Source organism: Fusarium poae, chromosome 3, assembly GCF_019609905.1.
Source record: "Fusarium poae strain DAOMC 252244 chromosome 3, whole genome shotgun sequence".
In the NCBI taxonomy this organism is placed as follows: Eukaryota; Fungi; Ascomycota; class Sordariomycetes; order Hypocreales; family Nectriaceae; genus Fusarium; species Fusarium poae.
This window is the reverse complement of record NC_058401.1, coordinates 44,536-69,940: the sequence shown is the minus strand read 5'-3', so window position 1 is coordinate 69,940 and position 25,405 is coordinate 44,536. Positions and strand designations below refer to the sequence as shown.

At 46.6% G+C, this 25,405-nt stretch overlaps 7 protein-coding genes across 7 annotated transcripts; 3 read left to right on the top strand and 4 right to left on the bottom strand.

Annotated features, from left to right (window-relative positions):
• Nucleotides 1-551: 551 nt before the first annotated feature.
• FPOAC1_007378 (uncharacterized protein) lies at nucleotides 552-1,738 on the bottom strand (the record flags this gene model as incomplete). Its single annotated transcript, XM_044851846.1, has 2 exons — nucleotides 552-1,200; nucleotides 1,254-1,738. The coding sequence occupies 2 exons, from the start codon at nucleotides 1,736-1,738 to the stop codon at nucleotides 552-554; spliced, it is 1,134 nt and encodes a 377-aa protein (XP_044704516.1).
• Nucleotides 1,739-2,505: 767 nt separating this feature from the next.
• FPOAC1_007377 (uncharacterized protein) lies at nucleotides 2,506-5,368 on the bottom strand (the record flags this gene model as incomplete). Its single annotated transcript, XM_044851845.1, has 4 exons — nucleotides 2,506-3,728; nucleotides 4,242-5,080; nucleotides 5,135-5,213; nucleotides 5,269-5,368. The coding sequence occupies 4 exons, from the start codon at nucleotides 5,366-5,368 to the stop codon at nucleotides 2,506-2,508; spliced, it is 2,241 nt and encodes a 746-aa protein (XP_044704515.1).
• A 766-nt stretch (nucleotides 5,369-6,134) lies between these two features.
• Nucleotides 6,135-6,568, bottom strand: FPOAC1_007376 (uncharacterized protein; the record flags this gene model as incomplete). The annotated part of the gene is made up of 2 exons (XM_044851844.1): nucleotides 6,135-6,488; nucleotides 6,539-6,568. 2 exons carry the CDS (start codon nucleotides 6,566-6,568, stop codon nucleotides 6,135-6,137), a joined length of 384 nt encoding a protein of 127 aa, XP_044704514.1.
• Nucleotides 6,569-6,951: 383 nt separating this feature from the next.
• Nucleotides 6,952-8,514, top strand: FPOAC1_007375 (uncharacterized protein; the record flags this gene model as incomplete). Its single annotated transcript, XM_044851843.1, has 3 exons — nucleotides 6,952-7,097; nucleotides 7,159-8,425; nucleotides 8,485-8,514. The coding sequence occupies 3 exons, from the start codon at nucleotides 6,952-6,954 to the stop codon at nucleotides 8,512-8,514; spliced, it is 1,443 nt and encodes a 480-aa protein (XP_044704513.1).
• A 5,625-nt stretch (nucleotides 8,515-14,139) lies between these two features.
• FPOAC1_007374 (uncharacterized protein) lies at nucleotides 14,140-15,447 on the bottom strand (the record flags this gene model as incomplete). The annotated part of the gene is made up of 1 exon (XM_044851842.1): nucleotides 14,140-15,447. One exon carries the CDS (start codon nucleotides 15,445-15,447, stop codon nucleotides 14,140-14,142), a length of 1,308 nt encoding a protein of 435 aa, XP_044704512.1.
• Nucleotides 15,448-17,052: 1,605 nt separating this feature from the next.
• On the top strand, nucleotides 17,053-18,061 carry FPOAC1_007373 (uncharacterized protein; the record flags this gene model as incomplete). Its single annotated transcript, XM_044851841.1, has 2 exons — nucleotides 17,053-17,630; nucleotides 17,686-18,061. The coding sequence occupies 2 exons, from the start codon at nucleotides 17,053-17,055 to the stop codon at nucleotides 18,059-18,061; spliced, it is 954 nt and encodes a 317-aa protein (XP_044704511.1).
• A 1,542-nt stretch (nucleotides 18,062-19,603) lies between these two features.
• FPOAC1_007372 (uncharacterized protein) lies at nucleotides 19,604-20,468 on the top strand (the record flags this gene model as incomplete). The annotated part of the gene is made up of 2 exons (XM_044851840.1): nucleotides 19,604-19,702; nucleotides 19,758-20,468. 2 exons carry the CDS (start codon nucleotides 19,604-19,606, stop codon nucleotides 20,466-20,468), a joined length of 810 nt encoding a protein of 269 aa, XP_044704510.1.
• Nucleotides 20,469-25,405: the final 4,937 nt, after the last annotated feature.

Sequence of the window (25,405 nt, the reverse complement as noted above, 5' to 3'; positions counted from 1 at the left end):
AGTATCTTACCTGCTTTAATTGGCTTAAGTAGCAGACAGGGGAGGTTCTGTATCAAGCTATTGACGATGATATGAGGACTGAGTTTCACGTTTTTATGTTGTAATTTTTCCTGATATGTCCTCCTGTTGAACTAAAATGGCTGTTTTGAGAAATTGTAAACTGAACCCAGGTCAAGATCAGCCCACCAGGGGGATTTTGAGATATACGTCATAACTTACTCCCTGACCAACTCGATGATAGTCAAAATCGATACGGTATTCGGATACCCTGTCAAGACTCCACATCATGTTACCAACTCTATGCAATCATGTTTCATTGTTTTGGGCTTCGCATTCACAACCTGTTCAAGACAATCAGTAGCAGCTTGACAGACTACACGCTATTATTATTTGGTGCTTTTTGAGGCGTAAGTCCCGAAGTATACATTAAAAATCAACACAATACAGACTACACGCAACTGAACTAATAATCACAAGCGTAATTATTGACAACGTTTCAAGCAAAGTCCATCTATTAGCAATTCAAATGTACTATATATTAAATACTGTCGCTACTTCGTATCGCAGATCGCATCGACGGCCTGGTTAATCCAGTACTGGTTCATCTCACTCTCATTAGCCATTGTACTCCTTGCAAGCTCCTTTAGCTCCTCCATCCTTGTGTAGTCATCCAAACCAATTTCTTCCTTCAAGTACGGGTTGAAACGGATATACTTTGTATCCTTATGTTCCTCCCTCGCATTCAAATGCTTCATATGTCTCGAAAAGTCTTTGCCCTTGGCGTTGGTGTTTGTCGCAAAGTCCATCACCTTTGATGCGACGCCAACAACCTTGATCCATGATGGCTTGGCCTTGCCTGGACTTACATAGCCTGTGCCCAGACTGATAACACATGAGATCGGAGGTGCTGGTTCTGAAGGTTCCACGAGCTCGAAGCGGCTGTACCATAGTTGGTCGATGGGGTTGTTGTTCAGGAGACCGCCATCCCAGAATACAAGGTCAGGGTTGTCCTCAGGAAACTTGACTTCGGGGAAAAAGGTAGGTGCGGCAGATGTAGCACGAGCAGCGATGCTGATGGTGAGCTTGTTACCGTGTTTGAGAAGAGCGTTGTTGGCTTTGGATTTGGTATAGATTGTGCTATCTTTATAAGATCGCATCAACATGGACTCGGCTCTGTTTTGAGCAGTGGTGCAGCAGAACCTATTCATGTCAGAAATATCCATAGAGCAATTTCTAGTCAAGTCAGTACTCACATTCGTGCACCTCCGTCATGCTGAAGAGGCGCATTTCCTTTGAGCTTCTTGTCGTTCTCATCTAGACCATACTTCTCGACGACCTCATCGATAGCTTTGCTCATAGACGCGGCATCAAAGCGACTGTCCTGAACCAAGGCTTTGCTGTTGTTGAAGATCCTCGAACCAGGTATCCAGCTAACATCCCTACCCCAGAACTTGGGGCTGAAGATGGTCTTGGCAATTCTGTCATACTCTTTGATAGTATCATCCACGGTCATGCGTAGTCGAAATAGCATGATACCCATGATACCACCAGTGCTTGTGCCGCCAGCAAGTTCGAAGTAATCGGCTGGGCGAGGAATCTCGGCCAGACGTTTCCGTTCTTGGACACGGCTCATGAGCTCTTTGAGGATTACGAGACCCATTATTCCTCGAACACCACCTCCATCGAGAGCGAGGAGGCGTTTGCCATTGGGGTGCCGTGTGAGAGCTTGGTAAACCATTGTAAAATAAATTGATGAGGGATTAATGAATTTCAAGATGAAAACGAAGATGAGTCTTTTCATATATACTTACCGTCCCAAATCCCACTTTCTAATTTCTTATCGATGCGACGTCACGACTGAGACTATCTCGAGACTATTGCGCCCTGCAGTTACTCTTTCCCATTTTAGGAATGCCGTCATGGCGATACCAGGGATGGGACGAGCTGAATTGGTCTTGGCCGGGCTGAATTATGCAAGTAGTGGCTATTTGCGGGTACACCCTTGCAGATCCCGTCTTCAATCTAATGGGAAGAGAAACAATTTGCCGTTACAGCTTGAATTGTGCAAGGATGGTAAGACAAGTATATTCGACTTGGTCTCCATCGGCTTCGGGGTGTCCGTGCTACAGGACACGAATTTGAGACAATATCACCTCGTTGGGAATGGTATCTTCAGCCGCCTGGGAAGACTGCAGATAGGCATGTTGCATTCCCATCGTCAGCAAATATGACGATATGTGCAGAGTCAAAGCGCAGAGGGCCTCATATCATAAGCCAATTGATATGTCGGTGTATCAAACACTGTCAGACTGGGCCTTGATACGCAAGCCACTTGCGGTCATCTTTGCTTTTTCCAAGTCATAGCGATAAGACAAAACGAGATATGATAGGAATTACGTTGAGGTTACAACATCTTTCGGAAATTTCTCGATGTCATCTAGCATTCAATGGAATCTGACTAGTGTGTTGAGTATGGGCGAAACTCCTCTCATCAATCAGTGTTTTCTATTGCTCAGCCTTCTCCCCATGTAGCCAAATCAATGGCACCATAGACTGCGCAGCTTTGGCGGCCAACTCACGAGCTTCAACTGATAAATCCTCGTTCCTTGATTCATCTTCAAATCTTCGTCGGGCAAATTCCTTCCGTGCAGTTTCCCAACGCGCTCGACCCTTGTATTTCTTCAAAGACCTATTCCAAGGCAAATCATTATCCCTCAAGGTGATAATTCTGTCCACTACTTGTATGTCCCTCTCGTCACGGGTGTCTGGATATCCCCCAAAAACTTCTTTGCCGGCGACGATAGTCCAAAGAGCCGCACAAGTCACGTCGTAACTCAGCACCTCACTGATAGGCGGCGCGGGGAATGGCCTGTAACCAGGAGAGGGAGTTTGCTCCAGAGCAGCGACACACGAGACTCCAATTCTGGAGAGATCGATTCCATTGGATGTGAGTCGAGCCAGGAGAGCGAAAAGGTTTTCGCATGCTCGTTGTTCTGGCCACAACCAACCAGCTCCACAACCACAAACATCGTTGAAAGTCTCTGACACTGAGATACCCAGAACTAATAAATCAGTCCACAATTTATCAGACTCCCAGATCCAACTTCTTTTCAGCGGAATTGTCATTGGTTCAGGAGGTGGTGGATTGGGACGCGCTTTGAAGGCTTTGACCAGATGAACCAGTTTCATCTGTTGCGCTTCATCAGAAAAGGGAATCCGTTTCGATGCATGAAGGATCGAAAACCATAGTTGCCACAACTGGGCTTCTGTTGATTTTTCTGGGTCAAAGTCTTCTTGAGGTTCTGTGTAATCCTCTTCAGGTCCCCAAAGTTCAAGCGCTTTCTCGGGACTGTGAAAACCTCGTTGTGTCCGAGCGCATGCCTCCTGCTCGAAATATTGTCGACCGAAATCAGCAGTCGAGTAGGCTTCATCTATTGGTCTCGCGATGATGTCTACTGTCTCTGCAATATCCAGCGTTCCATTTAGGTATTTGTCAAGGATCGCCGTGCTGCCAGAGAACCATCCTCTAATCTTGGCCAAATGATCAATCTTGGCTCCAAAATCGAGTTCGTCATTGTCTGCTACTGCTTTAGCAGACTCGTGCTTTTGCAATTCCATTTCTCTCCGCGATTGAGCCAACGCTGCGTATTTTGCCTTGTTTCGTTTTTTGTTGCGATGGCCTGTTCTTTGGCATTTTCCGTGATTGAACAGGGTCGGTGTTGGCGAGACTGTAAGCAAGAGATGGGCGTGATCAGCATTAAGTAGGGTAGCTGGGTAGTCATGGAATGTGGAGCGAAGGATGTGGCTGAGCCTCATTATTCCCGGCCTAAGAGTCATTTACCGGTGGGCTGACAACTGTGGCGATGATTCGGAAGGATATGATCAGCAACGAGCTAATAAAACACTGGGCAAAATTGCCAAATTGTCATTCTGCAAATATCAGCGTACTATGCTTCTTGCGTCATGTAGTAAGGATGCATTTTGATGAAGTAGGAGTTACCACAAACGAATCTATTATTCAATACCCTATACAGAAACCACTTGAATATAAGAAATTTGATACCCTGTGTAACCCTGGCCATCCATGTAGCATCTTGAATAACTGTTACCTGGATACACCATTACCAAGCGCTGTTTGCATGTCCAAAACTGGGCAAAATGGTTGGTATCGAAGTTGCATTGGAGATATCGATATCCTTCCCCTTGGAGGACCTTGCATATTAAGGCTGGGGCACCTCTACCTTGTATCATCACAGCACCATAGGGGTTACCACTTCCGGGAAAGTAAGTAAACGAAGCAGCCAGGCCGACAGCGCTGCCTGGCCCATTGAGCGCTTTGACTTCGCCAGTTACTTTATGTATGGTATAAATCTGAGAGGCCGCATCGGAGGTGAACTTCATGTAAAAGCTAGTACTGCTGCCTTGGTTGGACTCCAAGGATGATAGGCCTAATCCGCCTGCTAGGGCAGGATCTGTGCTACCAACGGCAACTAATTTTACTGTCTCCAGTGGCGAGGCTGTTTCGGTCTTTGTAGTGGTCTCTGTGACAGTCTTTGTAGCAACAGTAACCTCGTCGATGATGAAATCGAGCGTCTTGGTGACTTCTTCAGTACTGTAGGTCTTGTAGACAGTTGTGGTCTTTACTGTCTGGGTGACCCAGGCGGTGTTAACCGTTGTGCGAACGGTGGTGGCGCGTGGGATCTTGACGCGAACGATATTGGATACGATGGTAACGCGAGGCGCGGTAACCGTCTTGGCAGTGACACCAATACGTGAGCAAGCTGACGAGTATTGAGCAGAGTTGGTGCATAGGTTGTCAAGGTATTCAGGGATGCGAGGTACCGAGCGTTTGCGCTTGATGGTCGGGGCAGGATCAGCGGCCTCAGTTGTGATCGTCGTCGTGGTCTGCTCTGTCACGGTCTTGGTTTGCTCCACAGTTCGCGTGACGACGATGTTATCCGTCACGGTCTGTATGACAGAGTTGACACTGGTGGCGGTGGCGGGCGAGGTGCTCGTAACCGTGATTGACTTGGTAACGGTCGGAGTCTTTCTGGTAATTGTCGACGTTTTGTAAATGGTACTTTACGCATGTCATCAGTGTTTGCAGTAACAAATTTGGGCTTAGCGATCTTACGACTTCTTGGGAGTCACTGTCGTAAGCAGAAATGACTTGCAGTCAATGGTTCGCTGTTTGATGTTGGGCTTCGCAATAGCTACCAAGGGAGAGTTTGTCAGTATATGAGATCAGTTCGACCATGGGAAACATACCAGTATAACAAGCATCTGGAGGACTATTACCCGGGTTCGGGTAAGCTGCGTCGACAGCTACGACAATCATGCCCAAGGTGAGTGTACTAAAGAACTTCATCTTTACAGATCTTTATTCCGTTAGAGAGACGATGGAAAATGCCAACATCAGATTTGGGATCGCGAAAGAAGTTATTTAATAGCATTTAGCTGGAGTCTCCCCTGGACATCGTGATTGATGGATGAGCTGACAGTTTCGACACTATTGATGTAATAATTGGGTTTATTGAATTCGCTTCAGGGTCCTCAGCATCTAGAACATCTTCTTGGCCAATCATGAAAGGGTAATGGAGGGGAATTTCCACTAATGGCGCGCTACTGAACTGACCGCCACAGGGTACTCACGGGCCATACGTACCGCGAAGTCTGGACTCAATAATTGTATTTCGGATAGTTATTCATCAAGCTTGGTGTTCATTCACGGAAAACTTCTGATCAAATTTTTATCTTTCACAGATTGTAGAATTCTGAAGAAAGTCCAGAACTTTTGTAGAATGACCAAGAAGATTTCATGAGTAGAAAACATGTGAGAAGAATAGCTATTCAATTTATCCTAAATACTATCAAAGCCGAGTTATGCCTTCGAGTCGGGTTTCCTTTAATCTCAACTAGTATGTCTTGCGTAGCCAACGATCCAACGATGATATTCCTATAAAGGTATATAGAGAGTATATTCAAGAATTTGACCAAGTAGTAGACTCCATCCAAATCTGTCATTTTAACTGTAAGTATTCCGTTCCTTGCATAATTCAAGTTATCTCGACGTTGTTAATCTAAATTCTGAGTGCAAATACCTTCACATCAGGTGACTGCTTCTTCCATATACATCAGCCTAAGAACCATCTGACAGTCCAGTACTGGACGAGCCAGATACCAAAGAAGACGCAAACGGCCAAGAAAGCTAGGATGTAAATGGCAACCATTGTAGCGTCTTCCATATGAACGCGGATCATTCGCGGAATCTGCCATGTGTAGTAGTAGTCTTGCCTGGCTCGGCCACCGGTAGACATGTCTTGATAGGGCTGACGACGTGTAACAAGTTGAACAATGTAATTTCTGAAGGTCATTTCGTCGCCAACAGCGGAACAAGCTCGACGAGTACGGTGATAGACGTCAACGACCAAGAATGCGAGGATAGCAAGTACGAAGATGGCTGCGGACAAGGCAGACATAGCCATTTTCTAACTCTAACATTAGTAGAGGATTTAAAGATGGGGTAATAAAAGCATACCATAAGTCGAGACTGTTGACCAGTAGACATGATGAAATGTCAGGAATAGAAAAATGTCAGTTAAAAATGTGATTAAAAAGAGACAAAGTGAAATGAATAATTATAATTAAATCACAAGATAATTTATATTCTACAAACACAAAGCTTCTAATACTCACATAGGAACGTACTCAAACGGTAGAATCCTCTGATTCGTCAGTAAGAAAAGGGCATTTAGCATCAACCCAATCATCGTCGTTTCAATCTACAACTACATAAAGACTGTGTAACCACTCTTTCACGCGGACTGATAATTATGCCGATACATGCTGATTGGTCTAGTTATATAGGGCTCGCCAGGAATCATCAGGCTCTCGCTGACGTCTGCCGCGCAAAATTTCTAACCATCTTTCTTCTTCATCATCAATGCCACAATGGAACGACATCAACAAAGTCCACGAATTCCAGAATCGGTATGGAAAGTGCACGAGGACACGATACAGCGCGTATACATGACCGAGAAGCAGAACCTTGAAACACTCATGGAGGGTATGGCTGCTATACATAACTTTGACGCATCGTAAGTTAATGACTTATTGCAACCCTTTCATTCAAAAGGTCGCACAAGTAACAATCGAAAGGAAGAAACAGTATCGAGGAATATTCCAAAAGTGGGGATTCAATAAGAACAACTTATTAAACGACATTCCTGGAAATGACCGAAGGAGAGCAGCACAAGCGCTACCGAAACGCCTGGTTCAGGAGCCATTTCTAATTGTAATATGTTGTCAGCCTAGCCCTCCCGAGTTTAGGTGGTCTACCGAAGAAGAGAGACAACTATGGAGAATCAAAGTTGCCACAGATACTATAATCAAAGGTTCTTTCGGGTCTACTTCTTGTAAATGGACCTTAGACAACTTCTCTTTCTTTGCTTCGCCCATCGGATTATCCTTATCATATGAATGGCAATCACTCGAGTCCCTATGTACAGCCATTGCGGATATGTCGGGGTCTGGTGTTCAATCACATGGCAGGGGATCTATTGAACTTCTTCTCCAGCGGACAGAGGGCTTGAAGGAGACATTGAGCCCCGAATACTTTGTAGTTCAACTTGCTTACATATGGAGGATATGCCTCAACCTCACTAAGACACGGCTGCCTTTACCTCGCTATACTATACCCGACTCACAACACCCCATTTCGATTCACCCACTCGCTCCGAGTTTCCTTTACCGGCTGGATCAACAAATGCAAACCAATTTCCGCGAAGGGGATCCTGCACGTCAAGTTATATCTTCTCTCCTCGTCATCTTGCGGATTTCACCTCACAGATTTAAATCAGCTCTGAAACTCGCGTACCGCATGTCCATCAAGGTTTTTGAGAATACATTAGGACCCAGTCACACGATGGTGGTCAAGATGTGGTCTCACTATAGCAGAGTCTGCGGACAGACAGTTGAGTTCAAATTCGAGAACGAAGATGATGTTATAACATACATCAATACTTACATAAAGAGCAACCCCGATCTCGACACACCACACACGCTTTGCCATGCGTCAGGACTGATAGAAATGCTGTCTTTGGAGTCCAGCCACCAATTCAAAAACTTCAGCAAGTACTTTGCCATGCCGCCCAAAGAAGAAGACTTAAGTCGACTGGAAGATTTTGCGATATACTTGAGAGAAAAAGCTGTGGAGAAATTGCAGGTTCTCGGAGGATTGAAAGATACCCTAGCAGTCGACGTCTTGGTCTATGCAACCAAGCTGCTAGCCTTGAAACTTTACAAACGTTGGAGACCGGATTACAGCATTCGGCTTCTTGATGAAGCCATAGAACTTCTGCAACGCGGGGGCACTGAGTCCATAGTGTGGGCCTCAACTTTGTCGAAGGAAAGACTGCACCTCCTGGTTAGTCAAAGGAAATATAAGGATGTGGAACTTGAGAAAGTTCGCCTCTCCGCTATTAGGCATGCATTTCCAATGTCAAGGCGAATTAGATCAAGGGGGAGCAGGGGCATAACGAAGGCAGAAAACGCAAGATACTTGAGACAGCAGGATATGGAAGCAAGGAAGGAGATGTATCACTATTTGGTCGAGCTTTGTCGAGAGGTACAACAAATAGACAGTCGGATATAGTGTTACTTTAACAGCAGTTTGACCTTCCGAGAATTTGCCATATAACCTAAGAGTCAAGTTACCTTCTCAGTATGAAGTTAGTTATTATTGTTTTGTTTAAATTAGGGGTCTAAAAGTGGTCTTGTCTTTGTGTTAAAGGAAGGATAAGTGGGTTGTATAGCAGGTCTGTCTAACAGTGCTTTTATATTTGTGTAAGATTAAGGTTGCTCTAAGAGCCCTATTTTTCATAACGAAGCTGTATCTATCGATTTCGCATTAGACTTCGAGGGATATCTATATTAAGTTTTATTTAGATTAAAGTTTATTATTCTAGAGCATCTTGTTTCTTTATAAACTAATAGAAAGTTTAAAAGATATTACTAGAGTATTATCTGTATTCTTTTATTAGCTAACTAGTATTAACTATTATTTATATTTCCTTTTAATAGAATCTTTTCCCTTTCTTATCTTTATTAATACAATAGGCTTAATAGGGAGCTAATATTCTATTTTAACCTATTAAAAAACCCTTATACCTTATTATATATATTATAAATTAAAACCCCACTAGTAATTATTATATCCTATTTATTATAATCCTAGAAAAAGTAAAAGTATCCTTTTTTATACTAAATAATCTTAAATATAAGAATAGATTCTAGGGTTAAGTTATATATAGAGTCCCTATTTTTATTATTATTAATATTAACGTACATGATAAGCGGGTGCAACAGACAAGCGAGTGCAACAAAAAATCCCGCAATTTACATCTTCTCAACTTAATCAATTAATTTTCAACCACCAAATATGCCAGACCCAAATATTGAGGCTAGGATTCTTCTTGCACTTCGTGCCCTTCAAAATGACCCAAAATTAAGTCTCCGACGCGCCGCAGGCATCTACCAGGTCCGTTATTGGACTTTATATCGCCGACAGAAGGGTATCCTTTCTACGCGTGATTCTATCCCAAAATCACGCAAACTATCTGATCTAGAAGAACAGATCATAGTTCAGTTCATTCTCGATCTGGATTCGCGAGGGTTTCCCCCGCGACTGCGTTGTGTTGAGGAGATGGCTAACCGATTGCTCGCCGACCGCGAGACGCCGCCTGTCGGCAAGCGCTGGGCCTCTAACTTCGTCAAGCGACACAAAGACCTCAAGACGCATTTCCCCCGTAAATATGACTACCAGAGAGCCAAATGTGAAGATCCGACCATTATTCGCAACTGGTTTAGGCTCGTAGCAAATGTAATTGCGAAGTATGGCATCCGACCTGATGAAATCTACAACTTTGACGAGACTGGCTTTATGATGGGCGTTATTGCGAGCGGAATGGTCGTCACAGGTGCTGAAAGGCGTGGAAGACCAAAATCAGTGCAGCCTGGAAACCGGGAATGGATTACAGTCATTCAGGCGATCAATGCCGAGGGCCAAGCGATCCCGCCGTTCATCATAGGTGCGGGCCAATATCACCTCGCCCACTGGTACCGAGAAAGCAACCTCCCGGGCGATTGGGCTATTGCGACGAGTCCTAATGGCTGGACAGATAACGAGATAGTCCTCGAGTGGCTAAAGCACTTCGACCGGTGTACTACCAAGCAATCAAAGAATCGCTATCGTCTCCCTGATCCTCGACGGACACCAAAGTCACCACTCGGTCGACTTTGAGAGATATTGCAAGGCAAATAAAATCATCACGCTTTGTATACCGCCTCATTCGTCTCATCTGCTGCAGCCTCTTGATGTCGGGTGCTTTGGCCTGCTTAAGAAGGCTTACGGGCGAGAAATCGAGCATTTGATCAGATGCTCCGTAACCCACATTTCCAAAACCGAGTTCTTGCCGGCTTTTTACACCGCCTACCAGGCCACAATGACAGAGAAAAATATTAAAGCAGCCTTTAGAGGAGCCGGACTTGCTCCTCTCGACCCAGAAAGTGTAATCTCGAAGCTCGATGTGCAGCTGCGGACTCCAACGCCTGTGGAGGAGGTAGTTAGCCCCTCGACCCCTTGGGTCTCAAAGACCCCAAAGACTATCCTTGAAGCCGACTCTCAGCTTGAATATCTTGAAAAGAGAATCAAAAGGCATAAAAGTAGCTCTCCAGAGTCAATTCTAGAAGCATTGAGGTCTTCTTCCAAGGGAACAAAGATAGTTATGCATAAGGTTGCCTTATTAGAGGCCAGGGTCCAAGATCTTGAACAGGCAAATAAGATACTAAGCCGGCGGCGGAGGGCAAAAAGAACCCGGCTACAGAAAGGAGGGGTGATGACAGTAGAGGAAGGAAGGCAAGTAATTGATCAAACGGATGTTGATGCGCAGGCGGTGGCTGGACCATCGAGAAGTGGTGGTCAAGGAGGGCCTCCGCGAATGAAGGAAAGGCGCTGTGGAGCGTGCGGCAAGACAGGACATAATGCAAGGACCTGTCAGATACTTGTCGCTATGTCTATGGAAGAATATAGCGATTAATTTTACTTAATTAATAGTCTGTTGTGTTTTTATTGCTATTTCTATCTGAGATGTTGTGATGTTGTGTTGCACTCGCTTGTCTGTTGCACCCGCTTATCATGTACGTTATTTTTATTTTATTTTTTAAGCTCTCACTGATCAAAGAAGCAGAAAATAGACACGGCGGAGGCGGATGTTGTCCTTCGCAGATTGAGCAACTTTTTTGATGCTCTTCATCTCTGCGTCTGTGCTTTCTGGTTTGTCTATCCACTTTCATGCTTTCATGGATCCATGATGTGTTTCACTTGGATGAATTGCATGCGTGTGACCCCCAGTGACCGAGGTCGAACGAAGCGAGGCGCTGAAGAACTGGCGCCAGACCATGTAGATCGTCCAAGCTAGACTGAAGCTAGGCAAGTTACCCGGAATGACAGCACGCGCACCAGCACAGGGGTATTATGGCAGCCAGAATCTGTGTCAACAAGCAAAACCAAGCGGCCCAGCTGCCGAACTAAGAATGGCCTTGGCGAAGAGCTACCGAGGCTGTCGCTGGTTCTATGCTAGGCCTGTCAGCGGTCGCTGGTGGCATACCGGTATACTTCGCCAGCCAAGATTCCGCTTCTCGACTCTTGGCAGCTTTGCGGCGCAATGATTAGCCCGCTATTTTTGTGGTGAAGGTAGTTCAGCATAACACGATTCATTACGCTCGGCGGCTTATCTTGGCCGGTAGGGGTAGAGTGGCACAGTATGTAGCCTGTTATAATTGGACAGGTGCTGGGGTGTCGCATGAAAACAGGGGATATTTCAAGATTACGCACCGGAATGGCAGTACCTTCAAGGGGACAGGATTTGGACAAAACACAACATGAATACACCAATGTGCATCAATGGACCGAATACAGGCAGGGTCTGACAGTTATGGGCTTCAGGAAACGGGTCACAATTTGGACGATGCAAGGCAAGGAACAGCATGAGCATGGGCTTGGGGAGACGAGGACGAAAAAGTAGGCAAGGTATGTAAGCATGGATTAGAGACTGGGCTGTCTACCCTCGCATACCCTACAACTATGAAAGCTATCCACTCCGCAACAAGATGTGTTCAGGTACGATCTCTTGAGGTAACAGACGAAGATGTATGCGGCACGCGTTACGAGACAGATGCCTCCCAAAACGGGCTTTATGGATCATTCTGTCTAATGTCCCTCTCCATTGTCCTGCATAAATTCACTGGTGGTAGTCGGGCTGTGCTCGTGCACTTTAGCTTTATAACTTCTACCACAACCTTGGTGTGACCATGCTTCCTGGACGGCTCACATCGGCTCATCCACCATCTCAGTATGTAATGTTGATGTGACGAAGAATTCTGTTAATCTTTAATTTTCCTTCTAATCTCGTTCCCGACAGCATAGACATTGCCGATATATCTACGATGGCATTGCTACATGCCATGGTCCAAGCTTCGCGAACTAGCCGGGCCGCTCCGATGATGGAACATGGCCAATCTTGGAGAAAGAAAGCCATGTCGCAAAGGCCTGACTGTGACTGTAACGGACCGTATAAATGGAATTTTCTGATCGACCCAGAGCGATATGACGAGGATAATGGAGAGGGTAGGGATAGGCTTATTTAGGTAGGTAGGAATTGTTTCAGGCGGTAACAACGTGATTCAAGTGGCTGCGCTCAGCCTGACTAGTGGGTATATCAACCACCATTAGCACATAGTATGTACCAAGGGGTAATGTAATGGAAACTGTAAGCTGGCTCAAGCCCTAGTTACTAATGTAGCATTATGCACAAGCAATCTTGACAATATCAATAGCTCCCGTGAGGGGTGAGTGTAATGATACAACGGAGGTTTGGCCGCGGTATGTAAAAGGGAGCGGAGGGTCGACCTTGATTAAAATCAGAAACCGCTTTCCATATATTGATAATACAGTCTTTCGCAGACCTTCTACAACTATTCTTTTCGTCATTTAAGCTTGCGCCACCAGACATTCGAACGACTCGTGCCATGATGAGTTACCCGCAGTCCTCCAGCCTTCCATTCACTCCGGACATGGAACCTCCATGCCCATGCCAAAGGGATCCGTCGTCCAATATCGATTTGAGAAGTGCAGCGGCGAGCTCCAGCGCTCCTCCTCAATGTATTGATAATGCTTATCAATAGCGATTCTCATTCCAAACCCATGGAGTCACTCAAGACTCTTGCCAGTCCCGGCAGCTTGATACACTCTTAAGATTATACTCGGAATTGAAGATGGAAGTCACAAAGCTAAAGGACGACAACCGCAAGCTCAACCGACGGGTCCGACTTTGCGAGAAGTACAAATATTTTCAAAGCAATCGTAATCGGCCGTGCTTGCACACGAGGAGACTGTCATTGGCTATCAAAAGAGGAGGAGGAGACGTCCAAAGACGGATGGATCACCTCACTTGTCTTCACAAGTTATTCCTTGCACACCTACCATCGAGCATGTTGTGCATGAAAGCGGAATTTACCAGACGGACTCTGAGGATGAGGTCAACTAGGGTTCTTTTGTCATTTCATCGTCAGTCCAATATTATTTGCATCGGAAAACGTCATGAAAAGAAGCATGATCATTTTCGAACAACAAAACCGCGAATTAATTGAAATAAGATGGCTTCTTCCTTTACGAAACGCTCAGTTCTGGTCGATCATCTGGTTTACAATTGACACAAGGGGCCACTACTGCATCGGGTATCATTCGTATTGACTTATGCATATTTAAGTGTAGTTAGAGGACAAGATAGGTAGCTGTCAAGGAAGATAGAGTGAAACTGCGGGCGCACTCCTCGTCCATCATGAGGTTTTACCACGTTAAACTGTAATCGGTTTAATTCAGCATGCCATCCTTACAAATCCCATGGAGATCCTAACCTACACATATTGCAAGGTCCTCTAACAGAAAGCAGGATTCTGTACCTTGACTGCTGTTCTTATGACATGATGATCGAGCTTGACCTATTTAGTACGCCACAGGGAACATTGTAGGAACCACTGGAAAGACCTCAAGCTCAATGGCCAAATACAGGCTTAGTTCTTCTATCCTGGTATGCTTCCGTCTTCTTTGAACTTGGAAAGGTCCAGCTGCTCCACGCCATGCCTATCCAAAGGAAAGCCTTGTTGTTTCAATTCCTGAATCAGCCATAGCATATAGCCAGGGACGTGATCAAGAAAGTACCTTACTGCCCAGCGTCCTGCCAAGGCTGGGCAGTGCAAAGAATGACTGTGTACAAAGTCGAAACAGTGCAGCAGTCCAGGATGGCGACGGAGGCAAAGCCGGATGTTCTCCTCGAAGACTGAAGAACGTAGGACCTTGTTTAAGCGAAGATATACTCCTGTCTGGATCGTCGCACCCCAGCTGTGGAACAGGCCGGCGAGGCGTGTATCTGTGTAATCGATTGACAACACCATCTGAAGGAGAGCGTCTAGGAAATCGCTAAAATTCCTGGCAGGGAGTGATACGGTATTGCCATTCATTTGTCCATCTCGGTAAAGCAATTTCAGAAGTCGCTCCAGCGCAACGACTTGCCGGCTAGTCTGTACTGAAGACACCCGCTCCGTGGCAATCGAAAATGCAAGCTCCAGCATCCCGCCGAGCTCTAATGATTTCAACAAATGCGATGAGGCTGAGTCCAGCATCCAGAGGATAGAAAGGAAGGCGTTGTCACTGCAAAACCTCCGCATCGCAGGTAGTGCATGGGCGCCAAGTTCCAGTAAAGCTGTCATCACCGGCCCTTTCCTGTGACAGACAGCTAACGCCAGTGGAGTACATCCGTATCCAATTTCAGAATTGACATCTAATGCATTCCGCTCCACCATGACTCTTAACAGGTATGTCATGCCTTCTCGTATAGCGGCTTGGAATGCTTCCAAGTCGGGAGGACGCAAGCCTCTCGAAGCACCTCGCCGGACTATGAGCACGGCTGTCAGTTCCTGGTGATTGAGGATGGCTTCCATAAGCGGTGTTCTCCTGGAGAGGTCTATACCCTCTTTGTCGTCGATATCAAGACCATGGTTGATAAGATAGGCGACAATATCGTCCAGCCCTCTCCGTGCTGCTAGATGAAGTGGCGAATAGAGAGTTGCGTCGATGCGGTGAAAGGATAGTGGATGCCATTTTTGAGCATCTTGACATTTTGTAAAGGCAGCTCCACCCTCCTTCGCCGCCTCAAGGATCCTCAGCGCATCGCGCCGGTCTCGGCAGTAGACGATAGAGTAAAAGACGGACGAGGATCTGTGGTTGATCACGTCGTTTCTGTAAAGTATGGGTTTGCAAATGTTGTAGAGCACGCGACACGACCGGGCTAGTGAGGCCTGGGCACCGAGAGAGCATAACTCGGTGATCATGCAAATAAGCTCCGACGGTAATAAGGAAATCATGTCAGATCAGCTACCCCGCGCCTCCTCGTAGCTGACCTACCGAAGATCTGTTTTTTTCTTCTTCTTCTTCTTCTTCTTCTTCTTTTCTTCTTTTCTTGTTCGGAAATTCTAGAAGCTGCACGTAACTGCTGCGAACTTTGGGAATGGAGACAGCCAACGCATGAAGATATCCATGTCACACCCGAGAACAAAGAGACTGCGATGTAGACAAAGGTTTCAATTACCAAACATTTATTCAAAATAGACACGTACGATTATGGTTGTACGATCAATCCCAGTATAGACCAGAAAACCCCAAACAGGACGTTAATCTTCAAGATTCGCTCGCTACATAGCATGTTTGTCGTCAGAATGTTGATATTCTCGTAACTTTCGAATTGAGCGTCTAAATGCCTTTTCTATCCTTTTGTCCGAATGACATTTAAAATACGTGAACGCAGCGAGGCCTTGGCCAAAATAAGTCTCGGCTGAGTGATTGCTAATGTCAGGTTGTTCAAGTTTTAAAACGTTCTTGTTATGCTAACCAAGCCCTAGCATCAGGAGTGTAGTACAGAGTGGTGCGAGTTCAGCGTCAGTAACTTGTTATTGTAGTTTTATTGAGAGTGCCCCAAAATGGACTAAACGTGGCGCATGCCCCGCGTACTGCCGACGATGGGATGATCCCTGCCCTTCGTACTCACTAACAGCATTTAGATGGGTATCAGTGATCCCAAGTGAATTTGAACTCCATGCATGACCGGAAGAAATGATGCGGATAGTTCGAGCTGGCTCTTATGAAAAGGGAGTAGTTGTAAGTCGATTATACTACGGATCTTTGAAGCCCGGACGCCGAAATAACTGGACTCTGTTATGTCTGATACCTGGCGGGGTCGATTTCGACTCTGGCTGTGTACATGGCATGCGCCACGCTTAGTCCGTTTTGGGGTACTTCCATTAAAACTAGAAACTACTGACGCTGGACCCGCACCACCCTGTATTAATTTAGTTGGATGTCATGTTTGTCATGACAGGCGTTGATAAACCAGAGCCAGAACTTGATGCACTGCCATAAAGTGCTACCTTGCCTGAACGTATAACTAAGCACCAATCAGAAATTCAAATCTACCCCATGTAAAACGGGGCAAGACAAATCAATTGAACAACAAACAACTGATTTCGGACTGTAGGACTACGTACCTAAGTCCCAAAACCGACATCCCATCAATACTGGAGTCCAATCTAAAGTTTTGTACTGCCCGTCCTTGTCTTACACTCCAAGTAAGAGCCTTTAACGGCCCACATAACATGCCGGAATCGATATCGGAGCATTCTAAATTTTGTCGACTCTTTCACCTATCGTAAGTGATCTTTCTTATTCTCATTCAAATTTCAACTGGCGGATGACGTCATCAATGTTTCCTTATTATATGAGTGTGCACCATGCCTGCGTCAGTTCCCTTCTTTAACTAACCTTCATGTCTTAGATCGCGGCTACTACAGTTTTATTACATACACTACCTGCCAGAAAACTCCCCCACCACCATTTGACGCCAAGTACCTCATTTCTTCTTCCCGTCCAGTCCGACAACAACGATGACTGAGTCGCAAGCGCTAGATTTGCCAACATTTCTAGGGTTGGAAGAAAGAATAGAAGCCAATCCGTGGCCTAGTGCTTGTCAAGCCTTCAAAACAATCTCGATTTCGTACGATGACTCAGTAGGCGAGGATGCAGAAATAGATAGTGCTCATCTGTCGACGTCGTCTCTCCCGCAGTGCTATAGTCGCTTAGTCGAGTCGAAGAACGCAATTACGCAAGCAGAACACCAGTTGCGTTTGGCCGCTTTCGAACATCGGGTTGATGGGGTCATGCTAGCCATGGAATACAACGAGAAGCTAAACGGTGCTTATGAAAAATACCAGCGAGAATTGAAAGGCGCGGACGCCAAACACACCGACGACTACGACTGTCTTCAATCTGACACAGTCATCGATGAGATAATACAGGAAGGCTTTCTTTCAACGCCGTTTGACGATTATTCAGTCGAGGAAGTGGAATTCTTGAGAGAAAAGCTACCTGCGTCGATTGGTTTGGGCCAATTTTTCCTGAAACTGATTGCGGAATTCGGTTGGGGTGCGATGGTAGTTCCAGGTCTCTTCATTGAGCTGGACGAGTAAGTTACGAGTCGGAATTATACAATATGCCAATACTGACTACATCTTCTAAAGCTTGAAGGAGATTGGACAGGGGGAGCTTGATGAGATCATGGAATTGATCCACTATCATTACGGCACCAAAGCCTGGAGAAAAGAGCTGCTTGATATATCCCCCACGGTCTTTACATTGATAACGCAGGGAATTCCCGAGGGCCAAACGCTGAAGATCCTCACTGTGCCAGATGGGGGTGAGACCGGACTGGCAGACTCGCCGCTGAGCGAATGGTTTCGCTTCATTCCAATCACCAACGGAAGGCCATATAGGGCACCTGAGAGCCGATTCTTGCCACGAGAAGAGAGCATACTGCGACGAGTACCTTGCCCAGCCTCTACAATCCCTGAGTTGGAAGGCCAAAAAAATACTTCAAGTGTTTTCACAGCAATTTGACGACGGTCTCGCAACGCCTGAGACCCTCACCCCTAACCTACTCTTCTATTCTTAATTGTCGCGTACCCCTGGCCACTACCCATACATATACCTATACGCACACATGGTCTGGTGTGTATTGGTATTCGTCGGGGATGAGGTACCGATCACAACAGAATTGCCTGTGCGGATACAAGAGGTCCATACCCCCGTGTAACGGCTCTATGTTCGTTTATTCGCCAAAACTCCCAGCCTTGCTACTTCAATATGATAGTATTATATATTTTGAAAGCCAACTTATTTACATTTCAACGTTAATAAACAGACTCTGTCTCTGCGTCCGTGCCTGCATGTACAAAAATGCAGTCCTGGAAGTCGTCCTCGGGCTCTGGGAGCAACTTCACGTCAGCCGTCTCCCAGGATTGGCTGTTGTTATGATGCGCAGTCAATGCTGGGTGCACTTGTGTGTAAGAATTCAGTTGTTAATTGTTGTTCTTCTATTCAAGAATCATGAAGGTCTTTTACCCAAAGCCAGAACTGTGGGAACTAGAGCGGTGCGGATGGACCGATCTGGTCGACCAGTGCGAGATGGCGCGGGTGGTGGTGGCTCGGAGCCATCCGGCCCCGGCGATCATTTTCTCTTTGAGCCTGCAACCTCTTCCGTCTATAAGCCTCCTCTAACGGCAAAGGTGGGCTTTAATGTTTGTGGTTTTGCTGGACGTAGCTGTAATGGTGGGAGGTTATATAGAAAGTGCCTAACTACAGTAATCCATTCACGATTTCCAGGCTGCACTGATTTTGGCCTTCCTTGCCTTTCTGAACCTGTGACAACCATTCCGGCCATAATGACGCCCATTATAAAGCCAGTCTCATCAAAGTTCCAGATATCATCTGATCCGATAATATAGCTCTATGAAATTCTTATAAGACTTCAAAAAAAAAAGAAAAAACCTGCCTCTGAGATGAAAAGTGGGGTGTTGTTTTGTTCACTTGTCTCTCGCGTTCGCTTATCCTATACGCTAACCTATAACTAACTATTCGATAAATCATTTGTGCTGGGTACTGTGAATCTCTTTTACCCTATACAGTTCCGCAGGTGGTCACCGGCTAGCTCTGATGTCAGTTTTACTAATAACAGCGGCGATTTCGTTACTTGAGAATGGTAGAGGGGACACCATAACGCAACATCCAGAACGCGCCACCGTTGCATTGTAGGAAACGTTGGATGGTTCTGAGCCAAGGGCGGGGACTACTCTCTGAAACTTGAAATCCTATTTTAACTTTGACCAATATAGACGGTGCTACGTACAGCCGGGAAAGGTAAGTTCGGCTATGGCAGCCATTTTAGTCTCTTCAAAAACCAAGAAGAGAAAAAAGGGTTTATAGGTCACGATTGATTCACATCGCTGTACGGCGGTAAAAGGAGAAGGAATTTTTAATCAAAAGAAAAAAAGGCGAGAAGAGGCGATGTATAAGACCAACGACAACCGGCTAAGCAGCAGACGAATTTATAACCAGTTTCAAAAAAAGTCGTGACATTGGATCAACCCTGATTCTCCTGCCATGGATCAGAATCAAACGCGGGCATCTGGGTTTATCGATACGTTGTGGGAGGAAGACGACTACTTGGAAGACATCATAGACCATCTTGCTTATATGGAGGTAGGGATCTGCAAAGAGAACCAATCATGATTTCCCTATAATTGACATTGAGCAGGATGTGACTTTGCCAAGCATTCTCATGATCGAAAAGCAAGAACAAATCACGTGGGACCTACGGTCAAATCTCATCGACTTTGTCACCCGATCACATCAGCACTTTCGTCTTCCCTCGCACGTGCTATTTTTATCTATCAATCTCATTGACCGATACTGCTCAAGGAAGCAGGTCTTTGAAGAACACTACTGGTTGCTTGGGAGTGTCGCACTCTTTGTTGCCTCCAAATATGGTGATAAGACTGACCGAGGTAGAAATCTCATACCTCTGTCGGTTCGTGATATAAGGAAGCTGTGTCACGACATCTTTGATGAACATATGATAGCGCAAATGGAAGTCTCAATCTTGTACACTCTAGACTGGGTGATGGGCCACCCGACAACGGACCATTACCTGGACTTTTTGCTCGTAGGAGAACCTAGGGGCGGCGAGCTAGCTAGTATGGCAGCATACCTGTCGGAGATCTCGCTTTATCATCCAGAGTTTGCCGGGATCAAGCCTTCTGTTATTGCTACATCATGCTGCATGCTTGCCAAAAGTATTCTTTTCGGAACTGTGTCGATAGGAACAAACACAGAAATCGTGGTCATGGAAACTTTGAATTCCCTTTGGAAACGCCTTCGTCAGCCTCCACCAGCTATTTCAGACAAATACTCAACCCAGAGCCAACACTACGTAGCGCAAACTGTGTTTTATCGGCTGGCCGGTTAGGATCGCATGCAATGTGGAACAGATGAGGCGAAGGGAGGTCGCAACGAGCCACTGCTTCTAGGAGCCTAGAAGCATTACCATGTCAGCGTCGTATGGATAGACTAGATATTATACCAGTGGTCTGAGCTCTGCCATTAGAGTGATGATTTGCGATTTATACGGTGTTGTTCCGATTGTGCGATTTTCTCAACGTATATAATAAGGCAATTGATATACGGGCATGACACTTTTACTACCCGGGCATGACTCTATCCGGGCATGACTTTTTACGCGCTTTAATTGGCCAAACCCCATATTTGTTACTGCACCTTAACCCTTTCTCTAATACCCAGATATGTATTTGTTTTAGTATTGTCATAAACGCCGCCATCTGACCCCTCCGTCTTAGAGATGGCTATGGAACATTGCGAGAAAGTATAAGACGACCGACTACAATCGACAGGCCAAAGCATCCCATATGATCGCAGACGACCTATACAGGGACGAGTTGACCAGTGCCGTACGCGACATTCTTGACTCTAGACTGCATTGGGGGAGGATTACCTAAGACACTGGGACAGCTTGGCTGATTACTTGTAGCTAGGTCGAGGTCGCATCTCTCATCTACCCCAAACTTGCACAGGGGATCGTTTATGTTATACAATTGATAGTTGTTTGCGACCCAACTCGAAGACTGACTAGCACATAGAGCGACGTAATTCATACTGTTAGCCGCTGACAGAGGCAACTTCCCCTCATGGAGTAGGTGTTGACATTCTTCCAACGGCAAGGGGCCAATAAGCGATCCGATTCGTATCAACCTTGCAGCCTAGGACTCCTACCGAGCTAGAATACGCTGCATGTGGAGTAATGAACACAGAAGCTCCCGGAGTCGGTAGAATAGCGTAGACAACTGCAATCCAGGAAACAATAATGTAGGCCACGAGGTTTATCCCATGTCGAGAAGCGGAGGACATGTTGGGAAAGGAGCACAGCATGGTAACGTGGCAAACAAGTTGTCCGGGGAGTCTTGACAATAAATGTACAGTGGGGTGCGGTTTCAGCGTCAGCAGTTTATTATCGTAGTTTTGATGGAAGTGCACCAAAACGGACTAAGCGTGGTGCATGTCATAGGCACTCAACCCTGCCACGTATTAGTCACAACAGAATCTGGATATTTCGGCGTCCAGCCTTCGAAGACCCGTATTATAATGGACTTACAACTGCTCGCTTCTGCATGCTGTTAGTAAGCACAAAGAGCAGGATCATACCAGCGTCGGCAGTGCACTGGGCTTGCGCCACGTTTAGTTCATTTTCGAGCACTCTCAATAGAGCTACAGCAATAAGTTACTGACGCTGGACTCGCACTATCTGGTGGGGATGCATCCAATAGAATGTCTTGTGGGGTCCCAGAGCTCGATGGCAAAGGTGCCGCATAGTTTGCACAGGTGGACGTCTTCGAACGTTCGCACCCAGATTAGACTCAATGATGATGGTGGAGTCCATGACCGTTGCCACGTCCTGATCAACGGACCACGTTCAACCAGCAGTTTTTTCTAGTCGGGTCGCGGTCTCGGAATTATCGGCTGCGTGTCTACGCTGTTCGCGCAAAAGAGTCTAACACCACTTTCCGCCAATTCTTTCGCACACAAAAAGAGACTCTGTTGGTCGCTCGGAGATACAATGCTGATTACGCGCAGGATAGGGGTGATAAAACAAAAGGGGTTAACCCCAGAAGACTGTTGAGGCTTATACTTCAACAAGGGGGCCATAAGCACTCTACCAGTGATTCTCGTTATTACCATACGATTAGTATCTCCGTTCGAACGGTAGGTTACAGTCCTGGTTGATATTAGACGCCGCTTGCCTAATCCAATAAAGGTCAGATAAGCCTTCGCACACGAACCATACTAGTTAGTGGCTATTGTGGCTTTTACAGTGTGTATGACCGGAAATGCCGGGAATATGTCCAAGTACTTGCCGTAATCTCCACGTCCAGAATAGACCTCAGTCAAAGCGAGATGTTGACTTTCGTTGTCGGCTGATTATCCATATTGACGTCACGAAGAGCCAGATCTTGCGCTCCGATCTGGCCTTTCTTTTGAAAGGCTTGTTCTGGATGCGTCCGCAAGTAATCAGATGATTTCTACCACTTGGGAGCCATAATTGGCCAGTGTTGATGACAGTATGCGATCTTGACAGGCATTACAAAGAGATAGGATCAGCTATCATGGTTCTTGCAGCGCTCCGTGCAACGTCGTAAGCCCGTGCGCCAAAGTTTATCTTGACTTTGTTGAATTAGGCAAGCAGCCTCTAAATTCGACCGGGACTGTATGCTGTCCTCCATGCGAACGTGACAGGTTTTGGGGCCAATACCAACCATTGCCGTTGCCTATGATCGGGGTATGGAAGGAACTTCGACAAGGGGCGATGGTTCGCTATTACCTAGAGAATTGTTCGCCATCAGCTCTGTGTCACCTGATTAATCAAAGCATACTAAAGCCCCGTCAACTGAAGTCCGCAGGCTCAATGCGTGAAAGACTTGGGTCTGATACACCTAGTCTCCAGGGTAGCTGTTAAAGCCAAACCTATGTTTGAGCATCCGCTAGCTGCTCTTCCAAGCTGTCCGCAGTGTAGCTTTCCGGGGTGTGTGGATCGTGGACTTTTGCAGCGTGTTCAAAGTATTTTGGGTTTCGGATCGTGTTAGAGTCATTGCTTGAGACCCTAACGTGACCGAGAAAACCTCTTTGTATGCGCGAGTTGTTGAACATTCCTTGTGTTTGTTCTCACTCCTAAAATGTCTTGTGAACTGTAAGCCTATAGAAGCAGGCAGGGACATCTTACGAAGGGTAAGAGATGCAGAGGGGTTTTAGAGAACATCACAGCTGTAGATGAGGCGTCGCAGAACATTTTCAATTGTGCAAGACAGGTAATAGGCAGATTAAATGTCACTCGTCCCTTCAGCGACGCAAGTGCGTCAACCCATTGATCATCACTGAGGCTAACCAGCGGCAGTGAAGGCGTGTAGATTCCAGCTTTACTCCACGATCGAATGCACTGAGCCATCGCTACTATCTCCCTCCTCAGCCGGCTTCTCAATGGTGCCGTCATACGCCCTGCACTGCTAAACGTCCTCTCGCTCTCCGCAGACGACGATGGGATGGTGAGCATATCAATCGCCATCAGAGACAGCCGCGGGTACCGATTCCTGTTGATTTTCCACCAGTCAATCGGTCTACTCCTGTAGTGGTGACTGTTGACAACATCCTCAGCACAGTACCGAGCATATTCGTCATCGGCAGTCGCTCCCGCTGTCGTGTGTTTCGTCTTCCGGGTGCTCTTGCGGCCACTGGACGCTGCCAAGGACGAACCCTGGGCGCATGGCGGCCCAGCTACACTCCTAGCAAGTCTCCGCTCAATGTAATCCATTGAGGCCTCGTCAGACGTAGCGAAGACTTCGCAGTCAACATCGCGTTCCCTGTAACTCTCCCAGATCTCTCTGAGCTTGGCTTCGTACTCTAATCGCCAACTCTTAGCCTTACGAAAAGGCACTCGAGACCACAGTTGATCGAGAAGGCGCCACTTCTTCGCCGGGTTGAAGACAACAGCGCCGACATAAGCAGCGCTAGTCAGACGGTTATAATACTTGTGCAGCTTCTTCCATCCGAGCTTGATAAAGACCTTGAGCAATCTACGGGTTCTGCTATCGAGCCCGTCGTAGATGGAGACTTCGACGTCCTTCTTCTCCTTGCTCACTGGATCCTCAACTTCTTCAAAGATTGTACCTTCGATAGCACCTTCGAGGTGGTCAAGTAGGATCTCGAAGACAGGGAAGTATTCATCGAAACTACCACACGTCAACCTCGCGCCGGGAATACCGTCGCCCTGAAGTTGCTTGGTGGCGATTTCAAAAGGCTTCAGAAGCTTGACAAGTACCTCGATAACCTTCCGGTCGTACGCGCTTAAGCGGTATTGCAGAACTGCCGGTTTCGGTTTGTCACCAAGGCCCTCAGTTTCCCAACGGTTCTGAACGTCATTGAAGAAGGTATTGAGAGCCGAGCGGAGACGAAGTGCCCTCTCCATCATCCGCATGTCCGAGTTCCATCTGGTGGCATTGTTGAAGACCCAGTGTAGTGTTGATTCATGGCCAGATTCCTTGCGTTGAGACTGAAGAAACTGCTCGTACAGCTGTTGACTCGCTCGCAGCTGAATCCCGGTGTTGTGAAGCATTCCTGGGGCGCCGTTCTGGCTGTACTCCCTGAAAGTGGCTCCATTGATCTCCTCCGGAGCTGGGTGGGATGATAGGAGGTCCTCTTCTGGGATACCAACGGCAGTGTTCGCTTCAAAGTCTTCGTCCGTGCCGTCTTCCATCTCTACATCCAGGGCCTCGTCGATAGCTTGATCAACAAGCTCCTCATCGTCATCTTGATCGTCACCATCCGCAGCGATGATTGCCGCGAAGTTCTCCCGCTTCGAACCGTATAGCATTGCCCGCACGCAGAGGTTGAAGATATGCGCAGCGCAGCGAATCCGTCGCTCTTCAGGTGAGAAGCCGTGTTCAAAGGCAAGACTGTCCATGCAGGTGTCATTGTTGGCAGCATTGTCCAGCGTGAAGTAGCCAATCTTGTCCGGGTCGTTGATTTGCCAGAATGCGAGCGTATCAGCGACCTCATCAGCAAGTGAAGCACCATTGTGTCTGCCCGAGAGAGGTCGAAGGCCAAGGAGGATTCGGTGTTGGACAAAGTGGTTATCAATGAATTGAGCGTTGATCCCAAGAAACGAAGTGTACGACTTGGATGTCCAACCGTCGAAGGAGAAATGCATCTGGGATCGAGCGCTGCGCAATACTTCGGTTACCGGCCCAACGGCACCCCTATACTCGGATTCGAGCATGCGAAGCAGTCGGCACAGATCCACTTGAGCTTATTGCCCTGCCGCGAGGTGGAATGGTCCTCAAC